The 24627-nt window shown below is 47.1% G+C and overlaps 1 protein-coding gene and 1 long non-coding RNA gene across 4 annotated transcripts; one reads left to right on the forward strand and one right to left on the reverse strand.

Annotated features, from left to right (window-relative positions):
* Window positions 1–1390: 1390 nt before the first annotated feature.
* Window positions 1391–16415, forward strand: LOC141494887 (uncharacterized). Of its 2 annotated transcripts, XR_012470575.1 has the most exons (5): window positions 1391–1715; window positions 6342–6531; window positions 8531–8662; window positions 11978–14656; window positions 15170–16415. It is a non-coding gene; the product is annotated as an uncharacterized LOC141494887 (long non-coding RNA). The 2 variants fall into 2 exon arrangements; XR_012470574.1 differs by having other exon boundaries at window positions 6342–8662.
* Window positions 6284–24606, reverse strand: SPEF1 (sperm flagellar 1). 2 transcript variants are annotated; one of them, XM_074196024.1, is made up of 7 exons: window positions 20058–24606; window positions 17168–17279; window positions 15140–15278; window positions 14750–14789; window positions 12615–12675; window positions 12195–12306; window positions 6284–8566 (listed from the first exon to the last, which is right to left on the reverse strand). In XM_074196024.1, exons 1-7 carry the CDS (start codon window positions 20062–20064, stop codon window positions 8459–8461), a joined length of 579 nt encoding a protein of 192 aa, XP_074052125.1. In that variant the 5' UTR covers window positions 20065–24606; the 3' UTR covers window positions 6284–8458. The 2 variants fall into 2 exon arrangements, with proteins under 2 accessions (XP_074052125.1, XP_074052119.1); XM_074196018.1 differs by lacking the exon at window positions 20058–24606 and adding an exon at window positions 18624–19024.
* Between the last annotated feature and the right edge of the window lie 21 nt (window positions 24607–24627).

Consider the following 24627-nt stretch of genomic DNA (forward strand, 5'->3'; position numbering starts at 1 on the left):
TGGGTCAGCGCCTCGCTCATTCTTGCTCCTTGTTGTTCCATCAGACCAGGAGCTTCTGAGGGCAAGGCCTGGGGCTCTCCCCAATATGATTATCCGGGACCACTACTCTACCCCCTCAGAAGATGGATGAGGGGAAAGAGAAGGACGGCGGAAAAGAAGAGGAAGAGGACAGGAACAAAAGGGAAGGAGGGAGAGGAGAGCAGTGAAAGCTAGAATCAGAGAAGGCTGGGGAGGCCCAGGTTTCAGCCTCAGCTTCTGGGGCTCAAACAAAGAGCTTCGACTGTGCCATTGATGTCCCTGAGGCCCAGCCTCTCCTACCATCTCCATGGTGCCCATCACCATGACACCAGGGGATTTCTCGCTCAGACCTAGATAGCCCTCCCAGAGTTCCAAGGCAGGGGTGGAGCAGGTGGAAGCTTCAGTACTGGTAAGGCCTGGGGGGAATGGCCACAGGCAAAGAACAGGAAAGGAATTGCCTCTGGTGGCACGAGGGAACCATCACAGGTCTCTAGTGCTGGGATACCGCAGAGTCCAGTAGAGGCTCTGACTCTGTCCTAAGAGGTCTGACCGTGGATTCTCTTGGCCTTTCTGTATTTCTGAAAATGTTGCTGGGGGGGGGGGGGGGAATGGGATTAGGGACAGAGACAAAGAGAGATAGAGAGGGAAGGAAAGAGTGAAAGAGAAAGGAGGAAGGAAAGGAGAGGAGAGGAGGGGAGGGGAGGGGAGGAGAGGAGAGGGGAGGGGAGGGGAGGGGAGGAGAGGAGAGGGGAGGGGAGGGGAGGAGAGGAGGGGAGGAGAGGAGAGGAGAGGAGAGGAAAGGAAATACTAGAGAGGAAAGAATCTCATCCCAGATCCCGTAGAAGAGTCAAGAAGCTAGGATAGGATAGAGTCCTTATCCAGACTCAGTGTCCACTGGACGTTAGGTGCAACTATACTGGAAAGAAAAAGAGTCTCTTCCTCATCCTCCCCTAAAGGAGCCTCTGTGGTGAGGGAGTCGCCATGTCCCCTGACATGATCCCCTGGCACCTATATTCCAACCAGAGCAGCCTTCTCCCCAGTCTCTTTCTCACCTGTGTCACATTGATCCTTTCAAGGGGACCTAAATTACAGCCTTAATTGTGTCACCTTGGCTGTCACTTCTCTGGGCCTTAGTTTCATCATCTATAAAATGAGAAGCTGAGTTGTTGAAAACCAAACGTCCCACCTAGTTTTCTGGTGGCACAGTGCCAGGTCAGGAAGCAGGAAGATCTGAGTTCAAATGGGACTTCCAACATTTCTTTCCTAGCTTATGTGACCCTGGGCAAGTCACAACCTGTCTCAGTTTCCTCAGCTGCAAAATGGGGTTATTAACAACTCCACCTCTAAGGATTGTTTTGAGTACAGAAAAAGACGCTGTTCATTAGATATGCCACTTTAAAGCACTATAGAAATGCTAGCTATTATTATTATTATTACTGTTATTGTTATGTTCTAAGATTCCTTCCAGCTCTGACATTCTATGACCTGTATCCTTGGACACAGCATTCCTCGAGTCTTCTCCTGCTGTTTCACTTTATTTGGCAGGCTCCCTTTTTTCCTCTTTCCCTCTCCAAATCCTTCCTATCCTCTGAGGAAAGTCCTTTGTAACCACTGTAGAATCAGGTTAGTCTCCTTAATCTCAATAAATTTAGCTTCCAAAGGCCTTCATTAATATGATCTCCTGCAATTTTCACAAGGTAGGTAGCATAATACTCTATCTATCTTCCCAATAAGGAAACCAGGGCCAATGAGGGGACCTGCCCAGTTAACAAAGCCAGTTCATGGGGAAACCAGGATCCAAGATGACAGGGTCCCTTTCACCAGGGATATGATTTCTATTCAGCCTAGGCCTAGGCTTGGTTTTCTATTCAGACCAATGAAATATCTTCCCAATGAGCAAAATTTATCTTCTCAAAAAGCCCGGTCAACAACCTTGCCAGCTGGATCAGAGACCCTGCTCCAGCCTGGGGGTCTGAAACCTCTCTACAACTTTCATCCTGGAATCCCACTGTCCTGAGGGATGAGTAATTCAGTTGGCTATTTCTTGCACATCTTCAACCATGCTCCCCCATTGACTGTTGGGAGGGTGGCTACTTCCTACAACTGCCCATCCTCATTTCTAGAGAAATGCTCAAAACAACTGCTCTTCCTACTTGAAGGAATATATCAATCTATTCTCCTGCAACTCCTCTCACTATCCCTATACCATCTGACTTTTTCACAGTATTTCCCCCATTGACTAGAACCCCATTCAGGGCAGGAAGAGAACAAATATTTATTAATATTTGTTAATTTATTAATAAATACTATAATCTACTATAAGTGGGATTTGGTGGACCCCTGGATGTCCGAGCAGACTTTATTACATATTATTTTTGTCAATTACATGTAGAGAGTTCTTAACATTTACTTGTATAAAATTTTCTTTCTACCTCCCTTCCTTCCCCACTCCCAAAGACAGCAAGCTATAATCTAGGTCATACATACACAATCATATCTCCATATTAGTCGTGTGAAAGAAGAATCAGAATCAAAGGTAAAAACACTAGAAGGAAAAACAAAGAAAAATTAAAAAGTGAAAATAATCTGCTTTGATCAGCATTTAGATTCCCTAGCTCCTTCCCTGGGTGTAGATGGCATTTTCTAGCACAAGTTTTTAGAATTGTTTTTGATCCCTGCGTTGCTGAGAAGAGCTGTCTATCATAGTTGATCACCACACATTGTCTTCCTATTTCTTAGAGAACAATAGTATCCCATGCATTTAACATCTTGTTCAGTCATTCCCCAACTGATGGACATCCCCTCACTTTCCAATTCTTTGACACCACAAAAAGAGCTGCTATAAATATTTTTGTGTGGGTGCTTTTCCCTTTTTATTAATCTCTTTGGGATGTAGACGTAGTAGTAGTAGTAGTAGTAGTAGTAGTAGTAGTAGTAGTAGTAGTAGTAGTAGTAGTAGTAGTAGTAGTAGTGTTGTTGGATCAAGGAGTATGCATAGTTTAATAACCCTTTGAACATATTCTAAATTCAGAGAAGCCTTTTGACTACACTGCCGGGGTGAGGAGAGGACAAAATTTGTCTGATTTACTCTACTCTGGTCTCTTTACCACAGCAGGTGGGAATCCCACCCTGTGGTCAAAAGAAAAAATATACAAAAATCTTTGTAAAGATGATTTCACTCACCATCAGCATATAGAATATGTATGTACAAATTATTATGGACAACACAAATTACACTATAATTGTGCTTTCCCAATCCCCAATGGAATAACATAAGGCTCTCTCTGTTCTTGCTCCCAGGCTTTTTTTTAATGTGATGTTTTCAACCATATTACCAGATGCCTTCATTGATATTAGATGAATAGCTCTTGTTACAAGGGAACTAAGCAGGTATCACATCTGAATAGTAGCCCTGAGTGAAACAAAGCTGGTAAATGAAGGACAGCTTACCAAACTGAGAGCTGCATAAACATTTTTTTCTGGAAAGGCCAAAGTAAAATGGAGCACCATGAAGCTAGTATAGGTTTTGCAATCAAAACTAATCTAGCCAACAAGCTTGGAAGCCAGAACAAACAAGAGGTTCCTGACAATGTGACTATCACTTGCAGGAAAGCATCATACCACCATCATCAGTGACTATGCTTCCACCATGAGGAAACTTAATGAAGTCAAAGATGAATTTTAGGAAGACCTCAAAAGAGGACACCCTTGTAATTCTAGGTGACTTTAATATTAGAGTAGGTTCAGACTACCAGATATGGCAGGGAATCCTTGGGAGGAATGGAATTGGAAATGGTCACTATTCCTGAAGACTTGTGCATCTCATGATTTTCCCATCCCCAACAATGTCTTCCATTTACCTAAATGCAATAAAACTTCAAGGATGCACCCTGGCAGCAAACATTGGCATTTAATAGACTCTATCTTTGTAAGGAAAAGACAAGATGTGAGAATAATAAAGGCAATGTGGCCCAGAGTGCTGGACTAATCATAGCCTTATCTTCTCCAGACTTAATATTTGCCTTCAATAAAAGGTGTGACCCTGAGGCAAAATGACTACCAAAAGACAATGTCAGCATATCAGAGAAACTAGAAATAGTTCCTTTCTAATTTGGAGGGAAAGATGAGCCAACACATGTTTGGCAACAGTGAAGCAGAAAAGGAGTGGGCAGCTTTCAGAGATTTGGTTTGATGAAAATTATGGGGAAATTCTGAAGCTGCTAAATGAAAAAAACTGAGAACTCCACTAGGTTTACTACCAGGACAATTCATCTCTAAAGCAGCATTTAATTCCAACAAAAGTAGAAGCAAAGCTTAGAAAGATGCAGGATTCTAAGAGTCATGAAGACAGATGAAATGCAGTTTTACAATGACAACAATCCAAAGTGCTTTTATAATATCCAGAAGACTATACATATAGGCCCTATTTATGATACATCTATATAGTGCTGATGGAGCCACACTGATTAATAAAGATGTGATCAGAGCAATCAGGTGGTGCAGTGAATAGATCACCAACCCTGGAGTCAGGAGGACCTGAGTTCAAATCCGGCCTCAGATCCTTAATGCTTAGCTGTGTGACACTGGGCAAGTCACTTACCTTGCCCCTAAAAACCAAAAACAACAAAAGAACATAATCCTGGAGAGGTGGGATGAACACTTCAATAGGGTTTTCAACAGACCATCACTGATCAATGTTGAAGTCATTGACTTTTTACTTTACATTGAAGTCAAATCTCTAAAATCTCTAGTCAATTTTCTAAAAACCAGAAGAGGTTTTGAATGCCATTAGGCTCCTTTCATGTGGCAAAGCACCTGGTGCTGATTCTATTACAGCCGAGAATTAAAAAGTGGAAGGTCTGTTGCTCATACAAAAGCTGACTGAAATTTTCCAGGTTATATTACAAGAGGAGGTTATCTCCTAGGAGCTCAAGGATGCCTCCGTCATCCATCTTTAACTCCAAGAGAAATGCCAGGAGCAGAACAGTGGTCTGAATATAACATTCAATGCCTTTGATACGGTCAGTCATGAAGACTTACAGAAAACTGTCAAAATCTGAGTTGTTCATCAGCTTCGTACCTCAATTTCATGATGGGGTGCTTGCCTGGGTTCTAAATAGTGAACAATTATAATTGTGCTTTCCCAATGGAATAACACAAGGCTCTGTCCTTACTCCCAGGCTTTTTAATATATTTTCAGCCATATTACCAGATGCTTTCATTGAGGATGAACATGGCCTCAAGGTCAGCTACACAGTGATGGCAAATTCTTCAACTTGAAAAGGCTACAAGCCAAGATCAAAGTAGAGGGAGTGTTGGTGCATGATCTTCTGTTTGCAGATAACTCTGAAGCTGAGATGCAACAAAGTATGGATCGATTCTCCAGTGCTTGTGTTCATTTTGATCTCACAATTAACACCAAAAATCACAAGTGCACCATCAGTCAACACCACACCATCCATATGTGGAACCATCGATTACAGCAAATGTAGAAGTTTTCAGTACTGTGGCCAAGTTTACTTACCTTGGCAGTGTCCTTTCCAAGGAGGTACACATTGACAATGAGACTGACATTCACATTGCCAGAGCTAACTCTGTTTTGGGGAGACTCTGAAGGAAAATGTGGGGGAGACATATTGTGCTGACCTTGTTTCTGTAAGCTTGTGAAACCTGGTCAGTCTACCAGCACCATGTCAGGAAACTGAATCACTTCCATTTAAATTGTCTTAGATCCTGAAGATCACCTGGCAAGAAAGGATACTAGACACTAAGGTTCATTCTTGAACTGCCAAGTATTCCAACTCTGCTCCAGAGTCTGGAGTTCAAATCTGGACTCAGACCCTTACTAGTTGGATAACCATGGGCAAGTCACTTAACTCTGCTTGCCTCAGTTTCCTCAATGTCTCTGCCAAGAAAACCTCAAATGGGGTCATGGAGTATCAGCCATGACTAAACAACAACAACAAAATTGATACTAATACTCTCTCACAATGCTTCCACTTCTCCAGCCTTCTCCAAAAGGTGAGTTCCTTCTTCTGAGGAAGCATCCACCCCCACCTTGCTCAGGATTCCCCAGCCTTCTTCTCTACCCAAGCCAGCTCCTCGGCTACCTTTTGTGTGCTGTCTTTCCCCATTACAATGGAAGCACCTTGAGAATAAGGACTATTTCTTTTTGCTCATATTCTCAGCGTGTAGCATTGTACCTGGCAAGAGAAAGTACATAATAAAAATATTTTTGGACTGACTACATCAGAATGGAGTCTTTTTCTGTTTATTATGCAAGAACAACTCAAATCTCAAATTATACTGTTTAATCTACACAGATGCGGGAAGTCATTTTCAGTGGGGAAACAGGATCATGGAGACCATGAAGAACACCAGAGGTAATGAGTGATATAACATCCTCCTTAATCATCTTGGAACCCAGCTAGCTCTTCTCTACCCTTCAATAATCTCTTGTTGGATGAGGAAATTATGCATTGTTGATGTCGGACTTTCCAGATATCCCTCAAGGTTAGTGCCTTCCCCAGAGTACCCCAACTTATCCCATCTATTTCTTGTATGTGTATACTCATTTGCACAGTTTCCCCATATTAGAATGTGAGCTGGGATTGTTTGTGCACTTTGTATCCTTAAGGTTTAGTCCACGAGGGTTTAATAAATGCTTGCTAACTGGCTAGTCACATAGACATCCATTAAGAAAGCATTTGCTGCTAAATGTTGGGGAGCGGAAAGAAGAAAACAATAGTTTCTCCAGTCTCTGAAAATAGCAACTCAGTTCTGGAAAACAGACCTGTGAAGGTGATGCCTTCAGTCAGATAGCTCAAAGTCCTGGTCATAGGTAAAGTACCATCATGTCAAACAAAAATAGCATCCTAGAGGAGAACTAACTATGTTTATAAGAAGCCTTGGCCCAAGACAAGGAGGGTAACTTATATAGATACCCACCTATCCTGTTTGGTTTCTTGACTTCTGTCCTTCTCTCAAGTACATATTTCTAGCAGAGCCACTAGAGAAGAGTAGTGGTGCCCACTGTCCTAGAAGAACTTGGCTTCCAGGTTGGGCAACCAGTCTGTGCTGAGAGTTTGAGATCAAAATCCATGAATTTCTAGAGGTCAATCTATAACCAGGGTCAGGGGCCAGTCAGTGACCATGGTCAGGAATTGATCTTTGGTCAGGGCTAGGGGGAATAATCTTTTGCAATGTCTAATCTTTTGCATGTCTAATAGTACACAAAGATGCCTGCCCAAAAGGAGGGAAAGGGAAAGCCGGCATTCCACAGAGCAGGAGCCCAAGTGGCAGAGACAAGAATCAATAAGCAGACCGTTAGAGCAGTACATATTTATTGGGAGAGTTTTCTGGCTTTCTCTCCCCAGCATTTTTCTCTAACCAGCCTTTTTTCCTGGGGGATCTCAGTGACAGAAGGGCCAAAGACCTGTGGCATCTACTTCTCAGAACTAAGAAAGGTCAGTCCATGCTAAGGCAGGGGGCAAAAGTCAGTTAGCCTGTATCTAAGAACCTCTGATTTGCCCCAGCCTTTAATTCCACCTCGTCATCTATTCTTTATGTCCTGGCCAATGGAAGCCCTGGGCTACACTGGTACTTTTAGCTGACTTGGAGTGGGAAATATAGGTACATGGGCCTGGAATCCCCTTGCTGTGGTGGTTAGCTTAGCCTGGGGCAAGGAAAGAATTTGAAGATGCCTGGTACAAACTCCTCTGGCTCAGGACAAGATGATTCAAGGCTTTGGCTGATGCTGCCAAGTTACATGAGTTGCAGGGAGTATAACTGGAGATAAGTTCCAGGGCCATATCTTTCCAGAGCATATGTAGGGTAGAGGGGTGCTTCATACAGCACCCTGTACCCAAGGCTTCAGGAAGCAGTTGAGGAGTTCGGGCTCTGGTTTTAGGTTCCAAAGAATGCCTCTTTTTTTTGGCCCAGGGGAGGAGGAGGCTGAGTCCAGAACAAGGAAAGAGGCCTGGTATAGGAGAAAGGGCTGGATACCCAATGCACCCAAGACCCTGACCCTACACTCTTTTATGACACAGTCCCCATCACCCCAGCACAGCTCTGATTCAGTGAGAGCCAAGCCTGCCCCACCTTCCAAGCTGAAGTGTCAAATACCTCCTGGGAGGTGCTCCCAACATCCTTTCTGGGTTGCAGGGACCCTTGGGGGTTTTCTACAAGGGAAGGAAGAAGTCCTGACTTAGGAGTTCTGTTTGGATACAACTTAGGGACCTTCCCTCCCAGACTCTGAGGTTCCAACCAGGCAGCCCAGCCTTTGGAGATGGTGTTCAACATCTGAAGGATCAGGATTGTAGGCCTTGCAATCACTCTGTCCATCTGGGGCCAGACATGCATACGCTAGATAGAGGTACTTCCAGGAAGGGAAGCTAGAGGGGGAAGGAGCACTGGCACAGAACCTCCATCCCCTCTCCGCTCACCGCGGCTTGCGCTGGGCCTGCTGGAGTCGCCTACTCAGGTCATCAATGCGTACGTTTTTGAGTTGCAGCAGATGTTCCAGGCGTCGTACCTTCATCTGAAGGACCTGAAGGGTCAGGACAGCAAACATGTGACTCCTCCTCTCCTGGCTCAGCAGCTACAACTAGGCATTTACCTCCTCCTCTCAGTGGGCCAGGCAAAGGTACTCATCTTTCATTCATCTATGCATTCCTTTATCCATCCACTCATCCACCCACCTACCCATCCATCCATCTGCCAACCCATCCATCCATCCATCCATCCACCCATCCACCCATCCAATCCATCCATCCATCCATCCATCCATCCATCCATCCATCCACCATCCATCCATCTAACCATTCAGTCAGGCATTCATCCATCAATTTGTCCATGAATCCATGCATCCACACATCCATCCACTCATGCATCCATACATGCATCCACACATCCATCTACCCACACATCCACTCATCCAGCCAGACAGCCATGTATTCATCCATTGATCCAACTATGAATCCATCCACCCACCCACCCACCCCTTCACTAATTATTCATCCAGCCAGTCACCCATCCATGAATCCTCCTATCCACCAACCCAGCCAGCCATTCATCCATCCAGTCACCCAACTATCTGTCCACCTAGCTTTCCATTCATCCGTACATGCATGCATCCATCCATCTGCCCAATCATTCATACATATATACATACAACCATGCATTCAACCATTCACTCATCCAGTTATCCAGTCATGCATTCATCCATCAATCCATCCTTCAATCTATCCATCCATCCATCTACTATTCATCAATCCCATCTATCCATGCATTCATCCATTCACTCATCCATATTCATCTCTCCATGCAATGCATCCAGTCAGTCAATCAGCCACGCATTCATCCACCAATCCACCCATGTATCCATCTACCATCCATCCACCTATATATCTACTCATCATACATCCATCTATCCATGCATCCATGCATCCATCCATCCACCCATTCATTCATCCAAGCATCCACCTATCCATCCATCCATCCATGCCTCTGTATATCTACTCATCCATATATCCATCCATTCATCCACCCAATCATCTACACAATCATCCATTCATCCATCCATCCATCCATCCATCCATCCATGCAAATATCCAACCAGCTAACAAGTCACCCACCCATTCATTCATCATTCAGCCAGTCAGTCATTCACCCACCCACTCATCCATACATTCATCTACCCATGCATCCATCCACCCACCTCATCCCTTATACATTCATCTACCTATGCATCCATCCATCATTTATCCATTCACTCATATGTACATACATACATACATACAACTATCCATGCATGCATTCATCTATCCATCCATCCACACTTCATTCATCCCCTCACCCACCCATCCACTCATTCATCCAGCCAACCATGCATTCATACATCGATCCATCCATCCACACATCCATGCATGCATCAATCATTCAACTACTCACCCACCCATCCATCCATCCATCCCACATTTACCCATCCAATCACCCATCTATCCATTCACTCATCCATACATTCATTTATCCATGCATACCTCCAGTCATCCAGTCATTCAGTCATGCATCCATCCACCCATCCATACATACACCCATTCGTCCATCCATCCATCTGTCCATGCATCCATTCATCATCTATCCATCCATCTCCATATGCCCATCCAATAATTCATCCATCTATCCATCAACCCATGCATCCAGTCACTCATCCATAGTCATTCATCTATCTATCCATCAATCTGTCTATCCATCCATCCATTCATACATACAAATATGCATCTATCCATGCATGCATGCATGCATCCATCCCCAATCATCCATCCATCCATCCATACATGCATACATACATCCACACATCAAATCAACCATCTATTGCCTCCCCACCCATCCACTCATTCATCCAGCCAACCATGCTATTAATCCATTGATCCATCCATGCATCCATTTATCCATACTATGCATGCATTCATCCATCCATCCATCCATTCACCTATCCATGCATCTATCAATCCATGTATGCACCCATCTCTCAACCACCTACCCACCACCCATCCACTCAGTCAGCCAGCCATGCATTTATCCATTGATCCATTCATCCATCCACTCAATCATCCATCCATCTATCCATCCATCCATTCATTCATCCATTCATCCATCCACCCATCCATGCATCTACCCACCCACCTATCCATATATCCATCAATCCATCTCTCATCCACCCACCCACTCCCATCCATTCATTCAGCCAGCCAGTCATGCATCCATCCATCCTTCCACCCGCTTATCCATTCATCCAACCAACCATCCATCTAATCATTTACCCATCCATACATTCATCCATCCATTCATCTGCCCATGCATATGTCCATCCAGTCATTTACCCATCCATCCAGTCATCCATCCATTCATCTGTCCACTCATCCATATATTCATCTACCCATGCATACATCCATCCATCTACCCACCCACCCATCCATTCATCATCTAGCCAACCATCCAATCAGGCAGCTAGCCAGACATGTATCCATCCACCCACTTATCCATACATTCATCTACCTGTACATCCATCCATGCATCCATCCACCCCCCCATCCACTTATCATCTAGTCAGTCAATTAGTCTTCCAGTCAGTCAGCCATGTGTCCATCGATTCATCCATGCATTCATCCATCTATACATTCATCTACCCATGCATGCATTCATCCATCCATCCATCCATCCACTCACTCATATACCCATCTACCCATCCATCATCTATGCACCCATCCATCCATCCACCCACCCAACCATCCATCCATCAACCTACCCCATCTATCCACCCACCCACCCATCCATCCACATCAATCCTTCCATCCTCTGACAAGCATTTACTAGCTCTGTTCCAGTCACTGGGAGAACAATAGCAAAAAAAACCAAGGATCCCTTCTCTCAATGCATTTACATTTTCTGGGGGGGGCAATATATAAGTAAATTTTACATATAAATGTATATACATACCTATGTACATACAAGTGTGAGCATTTCTCTGTGTACATACATGAATGTGTATATGAAGAAAAGCCAGAGTAATTTCACAGGGGAGGGCCCTGGCAGTTGGGAGAGTGGGGATCAGAAAGGGCTTCCTGGAGGAGGTGACCCTTGAGGTGAATTTGGAAGGAACCTGGGGATCCTAGGAGGCATCAGTGAGGATGGTGTGCATGTCAGATATGGAGGAAAACAAAGTGTAAAGTCATGAAGATGGGAGATGTAATGGAACAATTAGACAAGTACATGTGTGTGTGTGTGTGTGTGTGTGTGTGTGTGTGCATACATATATACCTGACACAGTCATCTACTAGGCCTAGAGTGAGACATAAGAACATCTGGTGGGACTCTAGGCCTCTCAAGTCCTTCCTCTGACTCGGTTTCCCCATTAGTTACCACAACCCAACTCTAATTTCTCATCTCACTTTTCCAGATCAGTGGAAAGATGCCATCCTACCAAGCTGTCTCTTGGACCAGAAGTGTCTTTTTTCTCATCAATTCCCCTCCCTCTTCCGTTGTAAGCTTCTTCAGAACAGGGACTGTCCTTGCCTACTTTTCCATCTGGCACTCCTTGCAGACGCTGGGCGTTTCATAAACACCTCATAAGTGAGTGAAAAAGGAACCTGGGATAGAGGGGCAGAGACCCTCACCTGGACTGTTTCCTGGGAGGCCAACAGCTCTTGTTCCTTCTCAGCCATCTGGACTAGGAAGCTCGGCTCAGCCTGCAAAGCCTGGCTATATGCAGGAAGAAACTTGCCGCCTCTAGGGGAGATGAGGAGAACCCTCAGAACACATCCATACAGGACTCACCTGCAAAAGCCATTTAGCAGCCCCGTTTCCTTCTTTCCCTACCCCTCCCAGTTCCCCTTGGCCCCCTGCTAACTCCCACTAGGCCAGTTCTCTCCATCTTTTCCCCTCATCCTTTTCCTTTCCTGCTCCTCCCCTTCTCCCTCAACAACCTCCATCCCTCCCTAGCCCAGACATCCAGAGGTGTCAAAATTAATAGAGGGCAAGGCTACGGTCTGCACTCTGGAGATATGGCAGCCACCCACAGGAGGAGGAGCCTTTACCTGAGCGGTCCTGCTCTGGGGGGATCTGTGGCACCATTCCCTTGACTCTTCTGGGAGAAACCTGTGGGAGGAAAAGCAGTCTGAATGACTGTACAGACACACACACACACCACATCGACACATACCAGACACACAGACATAGATACACACACACACATACACCCTTTTAGTTGCTTTCACTGCCCATTAGAATCTGAAGTCAAAGGATCTGGGTTCAAGCCTTGCCTTATTTCCTTAATCACCCATTTGACCATGGACAAGACATAATCTCCCTGGGCCTCAGTTTTTACCTCTATGAAATAAGAAGCTCCACACTGCACATGGCTATGGATTTTTTAAATCTTGATTCATTATTTAAATTTAAAGTAAATTTAAAATTTTAGAAATAAAATTTAAATAGTAAAATAGATAAAAATGCAAAGGTTGAATCAGATGACCTTTGGGGGCTCCATCGGTTTAGCGTGGCCTCATCTAAAAGAGGAGGGGATTGAAATTGGCAGAAAGTCTCATTTTATGATCATAAAGTAGGAATAAATGGGAGGGGGTCAGGGACCCTTTTCTACTGATCCTGCCAAGCTCCTCTTCCAAAATCAGTCTGTCCAGGAAGGTCCCCCCACCCCGATTAACCCGACTCAGTCCTGGCTATTTAGAGTCACCTCTCTGGCTTCCTAGAAGTATTTTGGCATCATCTAGCTTTCTTGTTCATTTTTTCACTATTGTTTGCTTTGTCTTCCAATGGTCTTTGGGCAGTGCAATAGATAGAGCCCAGGAACCTGTTGTCAGGAAGCCTTGAATTCAAATCTAACTTCAGACACTTACTAGTTGTGAGACTGGGCAAGTCATTTGATCTCAGTTTCCTTATTCATGGTAATTATGAGCACAGAGAATTACTGTAATTGAAACCAAAATTTGGACTCTTTTTTGCTGCACTGCTAAAATATTTAAATCCTATAACCTTTAATTTCTGTATATGGATGTATGTGTGTCTATATGTATATGGACACATATAGCATACATATACACATATGTTCCCACACATAATGGAACTGATCCTTGCAACCTGCTCTGCACTGTTAAAATGTTTCCTCTTGACCTTTTACTTTGACCCTGGCCATACTTCCACCCGTGGGTCAAGCTAGATGCTAGATTACCAGATGGGGGCTCATCTTACAGTCACAACTCCAGAAACAATCTCTCCAATATAAGATTCCCAATCACTCCTAAAAGATGAACCCTCTAATACAGGACCTGGACCACTCCCAAAGCCACCCCTCCCATGGACCCTGAAGGTTCCCTTAAGGAGACACTGGTTCTGCCCGGGTCTCTCTTTTTTCTGTCTGGCCTCAGCAGCCAGCTGGCCTGGTAAACCTGTGGTGCCCAAAACTCCCTGTGGCCATTAAAGACCATCTCTCTCTCTCTCTCTCTCTCTCTCTCTCTCTCTCTCTCTCTCTCTCTCTCTCTCTCTCTCTCTCGTTTGACAATGACTTCTTAATCCCTGTTTTCTTTTTACACCTGCACTCCCGGGTCGACTCATGAGTTTATCATGGGAATAATTGAACTCTCCAACAACCCAACAACATCCCCATAAATGGGGATGATGCTATACCTACTTCCCAGGGTTGCTGTGAGTATTAAATGATACAATCACTGTAGAGCACTCAGCACAGGGTCTGGCACATGCTAAGGACTATATGAATGTTAACTATTTCTTCTTCTTCTTCCTCATCAGCCCTGGGATCCCTCAGGTAAGGCCCATGTCTCCCCAGATCAACTAGAGATTCCCTCCACATCTGTGTCCAGGCTCTCCTCCTCTGGGCACCCAGATTACCAGAGAGGAATCTCCATCACTGCAAGGAAAGGACCCTGCTCTGTCCATCCCCAGTCACAAACAAGGGAGATCTAGCCTGGACCTCCCCTCGAAGAGAAAGGCCTCAGGACCCCTGAGCATAAGCCACTCCTCTCCGACTGAGGCCCACTGGGATTCAGTGGCCCTCCCAAGGTCACCCAGGGAGCTAGGGACACTGCTCAAGACTGGAATTCAGGTGATCTTCCCCTGCTGTTGGCTACAACAGGGGTCCAAACCCCAGGCACAATTTAGAGAAGAAGAGAGAGAATGCCAAGGGAAGTGACCTTACCCACATCCATGTAGTTACTGCCATCCTGGAAAGCCAGCTCCTGAGGGGAATGGCACACGTGATCCCACAGCCACCCTGAGCAGGGAGCATGACCACCCCTCCCACCCCCATCCTTGCTTGGGACAAGGGGGGTCCCAGGCCCAGTGGCTTTTGGACTTGGAGCCTGGTGGTTCCCTCCCTCTGAGACCAGCTCCCTCCCCCCAAACTCCCCCCACCCTAACTAAGCAAGGGGCTTTCCTTAAGTGGGAGAGGATTAATACTCAAACCATATTTCCTAGGCAGCTAAATACTCTGCCAATTTAAATGTAAGAACAGGGAAGTCTTGCTCAACCAGGAAGGGGGAGGGGGAAGAGAATGGGGGTCCATGGCAAGGAGCTGAGATGAGCCAACCCCCTGTTTGTTTCGCTTTTTTCCCTCCAGTCTCTCTCGCAGTGGGATCAGCACCAGCTCCACCACTCCCGGGGAACACTGGGCAATCTTCTGGATCACATCATCAGGGACAGAGAAATTCAGCTTGTGTAGCACCTTCCTGAAAGAGACCAGGTCCTTTATGTGCAGGCACACACACACACACACACACACAAACACACACACCAAGAGAGGGAGTGTCTACGTGGATTTAACCCTGTAATGAGGATCACAGAAGAGGGGAGACCCAGTGTCCAGCTCTCAAGACCCTGTGTCTTGAGGCAGCTCAAGATTGATTGAAGGCAGGAAAGATCCCAAAGCAGCAAGCATCCTGAGGACTCACTCATTGTTGTCTCCTGAGGTTCAGTCTAGCTAAGGACAGAGAGGTAAACTGGACACAGGCCCCAGAACCACCATTTGGGGTTTTCACAGTCTAACAGTCCAACTCATACCCCCAAAAGACCCCAGCTACATCACACCAGGCAAATGGTCAGCCAGTCTCTGGTCTCCTTTTGGACTACTCACTGTTCTAATTGCTAGAGGCCCACTAAGACCTCCAGGTCTTTTTCAGACAAATTGCTCCCTGATTGTGGTTCCTCCATCTAGTCCTTATGAGGTTGATATTTTGGAACCCAAATGTAAAACATTCCAATTATCCCTACTGAATTTCATCTGATTAGATTGGAAAGGCTCAAGCCTGGTGAGATCTTTCATTTGGTGCATTAGCTCTCCTTTCTGGTGTTCTGCCAACTTATAAAACAGTACCAGATGAAACACTCTCTTTATAGAGAGATATGATGGACTCAAGATGAAAAAATGAGCCAGACATTTTGGGACTTGGCCAATGCAGGAATTTGCTTTGTTTGTCTATGCCTATTTGCTAGGAAAGCTAGCTGGTTTGTTTTTCCCTCTATGAGGAGATGTGCTGTGTGAGGAAATGAAAGCTTGTTCATTGTAAAAATTAAATTTTAAAAAAGAAACAGGCCTCCAATATTAGTTAAATGGTGATTTTTATAGATTTTTTTAACAGAACTGGATGACTTAATTAGTTTCACTTCTGGGAAGCCAGGGATTAAGGGAGAGGAGAGAAATATTTTTCTAGGGGAAAGGAAGAAAAAGCTATATATTTCAGCTGCATCTTTTGTCCTGGGGTGAAATAAGACTTGAAATGAGAGACAGAAAGTGGCTTATGATTTTTTTTCCCTAATTTCAGTGGGAGAAAGAGACCAGCAGGTGGGTTTTCCTAATGCCAGACAAGCTGCAAAAAGGTAACAGGATAGAATCTTCTATCCCTTATAATCCCTGGGAATGTGACTAGCTTAAGGACACCTTCCCAACAGAAACAGTGTCTTCGGGGGAAAAAAATAGACCTTATATAGAACACAGATGAGACTTTCATCTTTGGCCCAGATAGACTCATGATTATTCAATCCCTGTGGGGAACTTCCAGTGTGTAAACTCCTTTCTGGAATCTTAGCACCTCTGAAACAACACCTTGGAGGGGTGCCCAGAGTCCACAACCAGTTTTTGTCAGAGACAGGACTTGAACTCAGATCCCAGGCCTTCGTGATCCAAGTCTTGTCCTCTATCCACTACTCCTATTCTGTTCTCAAAAGCAGGACCATTGCACCTAAAATAGATCCTAATTTGGAAATCCAAATATGGTACTTGGTACTGTTAATAGGGGGAGGTGTCATCTGGCCCAGATAATCCAAAAGAGCAGATGGATTTTTTTAAATCCAATTTTCTTTGAAATGCATCATCTGATTTTTTTTTACCCAGAAAACAATTCTTTCCCAATTTTTGTTCGTCTGAGACAAATGGGTTGATCTTTTCTAAGATTCTAATAACAGACAGAGATGGCAGGGAGAGGGTGAACAGAGAATCTAGAAGATGGGAGAAAGTGGAATACAACTTTATCGTGGAATGTTCACTCAAACAGGAGGGAAGGGCCCTCTGAATCTGTCCCTGCCTCATCCACAGTCCCTCCTAGTTGAAGGATCAGCTTACCGATTCAGGTGAATCCAATTGTTGATTTTCTGCTGCACAGAATTAGCTGGAACATAGTTATGCATCTCCACCATCTTGGGGAAATAAAACTTCACCACCTCTGCAGCCAGGACTGGTGGGGACACACAAAGACAGGTGAAAAGGAGAGGTGGAGAGGAACCTCATGGAAGAGTGAGAAGACAAAAGAAGCAAAAAAAAAGGACAGAGATAGAGAGGCAAAGGGGGAAGAAACAAGAAAGGACGAGGAAGATAGGAGGGGATGGAGCAAAGGGGAGGGTGAATAAAGGAAAGGTTGTAGGAAAAAGAATTGAGAGGAAAGGAAATGAGAGGAAGAGAATATCAGAGCAATCTATTTTGAGAGAGACAAGCCCTGGCAGCCTTGGAGCTCATTCCTTTGGATTATGCCAAGACTCAAATGGAGAAACTGAGGCTGGATAGTGAGAGCAAGGTAAGGTGGTCACTGAGCATCCAGGAGCCCAGCAGCTCCCAGCCAAAGCACCCCCCCTGCTCTCCTGCCTTCCCCATCCCCAACCCCAGCACACCAAAAGAACGGTTCAGGACATCAGTCCTGGCTTGTCTTGGGTTTGTGGATGGGGTGGTTTTGGTGAGGTTGGCAGTGGGGTGACACTGCCACCTCCTGGCTAAGAGCTCTCACTTCACTGTTTTTCTAGAAATGTCCCACTAACCTAGAGAGCTCAACAGGGCGTTCCCCTCCTTCAAGGGCAACCCACAAGGTTAACGTGCAGATGTCGGAGCAAGGATGCTCTCCCTTGCCTGGAAAGGAGGTCCCAAGGGGCAGTTCCCTCTGCCCCAGTGTCTCTAGAGCAGTCAGCCGACAGAGGGTCCCCAACCCTTTCCCCTTTTTAAACTTTTTTTTAATTTTAAGGCAATGGGGGGGTAAGTGACTTGCCCAGGGTCATATAGCTAAGCAATGATAAACGTCTGAGACCGGATTTGAACCCAGGTCCTCCTGACCCCAGGGCCGGTGCTCTATCCACCGCGCCACCTAGCCGCCTGTCTCAGCTTCACTGTCAAGGGCATCACTCCCAAACCCTTGGAAACTGGGCTTGAAAAACGAAAATGGCAGCATGTGCAGGAGAGGACCGCAAAGGGGACAGTCAGGAGGGATGGCGGGGAGGGGGTCGTAGCACAGCATGGGGGGCGGGAAGTCTCGGGGCCGCACCCCGGGAGCCATGTCGCGGGGAGGGGTGCTTGGTGGGAGGGCGGGGTAACATGGGGCGGGGATGAGGATTCCGCAAAGGGCCGAGGAGAAGATGGGGGGCAGGGGTGCGCACGGGGAGGGGGACAAACGGGAGGCTGCGGGGGGACTGGGGGGCAGGGGCTGGGGGGAGGGCGAGGCGGCGGCGGGGGGCCGGCGGGAGCCAGCCTAGGAGGGGGCTTCCGGGGCAGCCTCTCGGGTCCCCCGGGGGGCCCCGGCATGCGCCCCCCGCCTCACCTCCGTCACTGAAGTCCCGCGAGAGGTTGCGCTTGGGCCGGGACAGGGGGATGTTGTCCACCCAGAGGTAGAGCTGGTGCAGCGTCTCCTCGTCCACGCCGCCCGCCATGGGCGCCCACGGCCCCCCTCGGCCCGCCCGGGTCGCGGCCCGAACCCCGAGCCTGGCCGCGGCCGCTCCGCAGCCAGCCGAGCCCGGAGCCTGGAGCCCCGCCTGGGGGCGGCCATATTGTTTACCGCGACCATGGCAACCGGGCGGCGGTCCGGCCCCGAGGCTTCTCGGGAGTTGTAGTTCTCCGCGGCCCGCCCCCGCCCCGGCCAATGGGAAGGAAGCGAGCCGGGGGGCGGAGCGAGTCCTGCCCAATCCCGCCCGGAGGGAGGGGCCTCAACCCCCCTCCCCCGGGGCCACGCGCGGCAGGACGCCCGCGGGGCGCTCTCTCCCCCCCCCGCAGCTCCCCCTCAGGGCTCGCTTCCTCGGGGCCCCGCCCCGGCCCGCGGGGGCCAGCCCGCCGCCACACGGGACAGCCGTGCGTGTCCGGCGGCCCCCCACGGGCAGCGCCCCCGGCGGCTCGGAGCCTCGAGGAGGACTGTGGGCGCCGCCCCGGCACGCCCCCCGCCCCGCCCCGCGCTCCCAGCGCCCCCTCGTGGGCGGCCGGGGGGCCCTGGGGGCCGGGTCTGCCAAAGCCTGGCCGCTGCCCGGCCTGGAAAGGGCCCCTGGGCAGGGCAGGCGGGGGCCCGGCCACGGGCGGACCCCAGAACACCCGCCCCCGGGCTAGGAGGGGCCCCAGTGGAGAGGGCGCGGAGAAGAGAGCCCTTGGGGTGACTCTTGCTCAATCCCGTTCATCCGGCAGAGGAGGGCAGGGAAGGCTGTGCCCGCTAGAGGCTGGGATCATAGGGGGGTGCCCCAGGCCCCGGGCAGGGGGGAAGTGCCGGGAAAAGGGATCCCCGAAAGCACTCTGAGGCTCCCAACTCGGCCGTGGGGCAGGATGACTGGAAAGAACCCAGAAGGGTCGGTTTTCTAACAAGGGAACCGGGATTGGGACTGGGTAGGCGGCCCCCAAAAATAGGGGCAGAGGAGGGCAAGGCAGAAGCTGGAATTCTGAGGCTGGAGAGCAGGAGGAGGAAAGGAGACTGGGTAGGACGCATCTGTTGGCTTTCTTCTCAGGGAAAAGGGGAAGCAAGGGGACCGATGGGTCAACTCTACAAACCAGGAATTGGTGCTGCCTGTCAGAAATGGGAAGCAAGAGGCTGGCATGTTACCTACTAGCTTCCTAAGGAGGGAGAAGTTAGGATGTTGGCACACTGGTATCAGTGTTGGCAAAGAACGGCCAGGAGGGCCCTCCCCAAAAAGCAGCTCTAGCCTCCCTGCCCTCCCACCCCCCTGCAGCCAGTTAGAGTCACTCCCACAAATACCTCGATCCATTAAAAATGACTTACCTTTCATGGTCCTGCATTCCTACCATCCATGGTTTCTTATCTAATGCTCTAGCAGAAAATGATGCCTCAAAGCAGGAAGCTTTGCTGGGAACCTTTGGAGTATGGGGGTACTCGGGGTAAGGTCAATAAAGGAGAGACTTCAGAAAGCCAGAACCTCCTGGGAAAAGAGAGGGTCCCCCATCAGGACTCCCCAGTGAGATCCCAGAATTCAAAGCCTTACTGTTTTCCACTGAAAAGTTCTTTCCCAGGCTTGGCTATGACACCAATAAGTTCAGAAGCCTTGGAATGATTCCACCGCTTCCTAGCAAACAGGTCCAGGCTCAAATTCTGATGCTTCTCACTTCCCTGTGACCCAGGACAAGCCATTTCAGCCCCCTGGCCTGAAGAGGATGCCACTAACTCTGCTTGGCTCCAGAGAGCTTTCAGATTAGAGATGGAAAGAAAGGCCCCCAAGTCTGGTCCCACCATTTTTCTTTTTGAATGCAGAGACTAAATGAGGAAGGTTTACTGAGCTGATGAACCACACAGTGAGGATTTGAACATAAGTCCACCGGATTCAACAGGTTATGATGAAGGGCCAGACTTTGCAAAACTGGACATGAGAAAAAACTTTCTAGCAATCACAGCTGCCCCTAGGTGGAATGGACTGCCTTTGGAAGGTTTTCAAATAGCACCTGTTGCTCAATAGTGTAGATAAGATTCAAGCATGGCTTGGACTAGCCACCTGGTGAACCCTAAGGTCTATGATTGGATGACCTCTTAATATCTCTTCCAGTAATAATAACTTCTATTTATATAGTGACTTAAGGTTTTATAAAACATTTTACATGCACTACAAGTGCTATTGTCCCTATTTTACAGATGGGGAACTGAGGCCAGCAGAACCCCCTGCTCTAGACTATGCAGCCGATGCATCTGGAAAAGTATTCAGACTTAGCTCTTCCTGCCTTCAAGTCCCAAACTGGCCATATTAGCATTAAATTGTTTTAATGATGATTCCATTTCCTTCTGTCAATGGGGATGATATACCACCCACTTCAGAAGCATCTTGAGGTTCCAATGGAATATCAGCAATTTGGTCTAGGTCTTCAACATGACCTCCGATGGATCACATAAATCAACTTCACTTTGTAGCCAGAATGCTTTGAGACAGTATGGTGCAGCCTACGGGCCCCCTTGATTGGTCTGATATAGCCTATGAACCCCTGGCCGCTCTGCTGTAGCTCTGAACTCTCCTCAAAATAAGAACTCCTTAATTCACAATTGAAGAGAATGCTAAATTTCAGTTACAAGTCATTAATTTTTCCCAGGTAGCCCCTAGAAGGTATCCTAGATGAAGAACCTCTTATTTAGAGCTGGTGAGGTCCAGTTGAATCATTTTAAAGAGAAAACTGAGACACAGGGAATAAAGTGACTTGTTCAGTCCTGCAGCGAATAAATCTAGAAGCAGCTAGAGCAGGACTGTCCAATCTTTTAAAAAGTTTTTAATGAAACAACAGACACATTTTGATTTTCCATTTTAGGGAGAGCTCTGTGTGGGAGCTCAGCTTCATTTACTAAAGCCTTTGCTAAACCCATTTTGGGCCACCCTGATCTAAATGATACAGAAGATTTGGAATGAGATTCTAGGCAGATTCCTTAACCTTAGTATATGTCTTTTCTCATCTGTAAAACAGGGATAAGTTACCTCCTGGGGTGGGGAACCTCCTTTATTTTTTCACTCTTCTCCTGACCTTCAATTTGGCAAAGGTCCTCTGTGGTCTCATCATCATGAGAACTTTGCTCTCTGATGCTAAGATGTATTGACTGATAAAGGCTCTTGAGGGATTCTTGCAAACTTAAAACATTATAGAAATGCCAGCTGTTACTAATTCCCTGAAGCAGTATTTGAACCCAGGTCTTTCTGGCACCAATTCTACTGCCCTTATATATATATTACCTTGACTAGGGTCGCTTGTTGGCAGCCAGGTCCTCAAATCCAATTCTCTTTCCCATGATATCACAGTTCTAATCCTTTAAACCAGCCCATGCTGCTGTCCCTGCATCCCAGTCCCCCAGGCACATAATCCTCATAACTCACATTTCAACAGTGGTTTCAGGCATACAAAAGATTTCCTCACAATGATCCTATGGCATGGGTGGTATAGTATTTCTCTTATGTTACAGAGGAAGCCCAGCCATGACAGTATCAGGGTAGATTCAAACCCAGGGCTCTTGTCTCCAGGTCCACTGCTCTTTCCACTATGCTACTAAATCACGGAAACCTTGCCCCCAAGGGATGCCCTTCGTTTCTTCCTGCTCTTTTCCAGTTGAAAAATCACATGGAACCCTGGGAGACTTGCCAAGTTCCAGAATTCCCATCAAGAGCTGCCTCAAAGTATAGAACTAGAAAGTCCAATGACTACCAATTACCCTATTACCAGCTTAGCTTTAGGTTGGACACTATACCCTTTCAGTCTGTTTCCTTGTCTGTAAAGCTGGGAGTAAGAGCCAAGGAGTAAGCCCAGGGCTAAGAACTAAGGTTCTGAAGTCAAGAAAACCTAAAATCATCTTTAGATGCTTACTACCAGGGTGAAGATCTTGGGCAAATGTCTTCCCTTCATCTGTTTCTTCATCTGTAAATTAAACTAAAAGGGTCTCCGAGATGCCTAACAGCTCTGGATATGGGATCATTTGATGAGAACAAGGTCTCCCTGTTGCAGGGTTTAGAACAGATGACTTTCACATTTCTGTTCTAAATTATCCCACTCTTGATAATCCTAGAAGCCTCCTTGAGTGAACTTGAGGTCAGTTATGATGGGGAAGTAGAGGAGAAAGAGAACAAGCCTTAGGAGGAGAGGGTTCTAGCCAGTCCCAACCACAGTGAGCACATCCATCCAGGAATGGAAGAGAACAGAACCCTGTTCAAGGGACAAACCCCTGAAATCCTGCCAAGTAACACCAAAGAAGCAGGCAAACCGGTTTGGGAGAGGGAGCGGCCTGGCCTGCCGCCCAGCCCCTGACCCCCCACTGGCCTCACCAGAGTAGGTGCAGAGAGCTTGGGGGGTTGGGAAGAGGAGGATTATAAATCCCAGAAACCTTAGTGATCATCTGATTTGGCCCCTTTTACAGATAAAGAAACTGAGTCTGACCCCAGGTCACACAGGGACTACGTGGTAGAGGCTATATTCAAACTCCAGACCTCTTAATTCTAAAGCTGTGACTTTTTTCTTTCTATCTTTAAACCAGAGAGAGGCAGTGAACCATCAGGTCCAAAGTTGGAGGCAGGGCTGGCCACCACCCAAGGGTAGAGAAGAGATTCAGTCCTCGGGGAGCTCCCAGTCTGTTCAGGAAGGTTAGAGGCGAGTCAAATTTCCAGTGAACTTTGGCAGGGAGAGCCCACACCAAAGGGGTTGGTTATGCCCAACTCCTTCTTCCCCTCCCCCTTCCATAGATTTCCTAAAGGGGTTACCCGGTTGGTGGCCTGAAAAGCCCAGACCTGCTGAAGGTTGCACAAATTTCATCTTTGCCTTTCCAGTGTCTAACACAATTCTTAATCATGGTTAGCACTTAATAACCTGCTGAATGGAAAAGCGTTGAATCTGGTTCTCTGACCTCAAATCTCCCTGGGCCTCAGTTTCTTCATCTGGAAAATGAAGGGTTAGCTTTCAAAGGTCTCTTTCAACTTTGGATTTAAGACCTATCATTTCCCTTTCCAGGATGCCTTCTGTCTCCTCTGGATAGATTTTTCTCACAGCCTCTCCCCCGTCAGTTAATGTACTTCTTGAGAGTAGGAACCATGTTGCCTGGTAGAGGAGTCAGTGACCTGGGCACTAACATGTTAAGCCTCAAGAAGATCCTAGTTCCTAGAAGTCCTTGCCTACTGGTCAGGATGTGCCCATGCTGCCGGATGGATCTAATCTGAAGTTGAACAAATGTCTGAAGTCACTTGAAGGTCTTCAGGACCCTTCCATGACCCTTCCACCTACCTTTCGAAGTTCTCTTCAGTCTGGCCCCTTCAACTCGGCAGCTATCCTCGGTGGTCTCCTTACCAGCAGGACTTTGTTCTCCAGTGCTAAGACTGATAAAGGCTCTGGAGGGATTTTGGCATTCTAACAGAAAAACCCTGCTCTAGCTAAAGGAATGAACTGCTAATGGTCAGGGGTGGAGATAGGGATGTCTCCCCAAAATACCCAGACAGAAAGCCAACTATGGCTCCTGCCTACAGTCAACCCTTGAGGGTACTCCATTTCCTTTACTTCTTCCCTTCTCAGCTTGAATACTCTTGAATTGCCCAAGGTCACACAGACAGGTCTTGAACCCAGGTCAGGATTCTTGCCTCATATCCAGACATTCAGTCTTTTCTAACCATAACCAGAGCTAGGTGCTCTCCACTCATCAAGGTAGAGGGCATTTTCCTTTGGACCTCAAATGAAACTTAGACAAAGATCTACTTTCCCAGGCCTCCAAAATGGGCACACCAACACAATCTTGACACCGAATCACCACAAAGCTGCTGCCCTCCCCTCCCAGGACCGTGCACTCCTAGATTCCCATCATTAGCAACATGGCCATAGAGAAGGGGTAGGAG

Source organism: Macrotis lagotis, chromosome 1 (genome assembly GCF_037893015.1).
Source record: "Macrotis lagotis isolate mMagLag1 chromosome 1, bilby.v1.9.chrom.fasta, whole genome shotgun sequence".
NCBI lineage: Eukaryota > Metazoa > Chordata > Mammalia > Peramelemorphia > Peramelidae > Macrotis > Macrotis lagotis.

Excerpts from the sequence above, each read along its gene's own strand:
- SPEF1 (XM_074196018.1), bottom strand. The coding sequence starts at position 18,732 with ATGGCGGGCGGCGTGGACGAGGAGACGCTGCACCAGCTCTACCTCTGG. Across the intron at positions 17,280-18,623 it reads GCGGGACTTCAGTGACGGAG|TCCTGGCTGCAGAGGTGGTG; the intron begins GTGAGGCGGGGG and ends TGTCCCCACCAG. Across the intron at positions 12,676-14,749 it reads CAGTAACTACATGGATGTGG|GTTTCTCCCAGAAGAGTCAA; the intron begins GTAAGGTCACTT and ends TTCCTCCCACAG.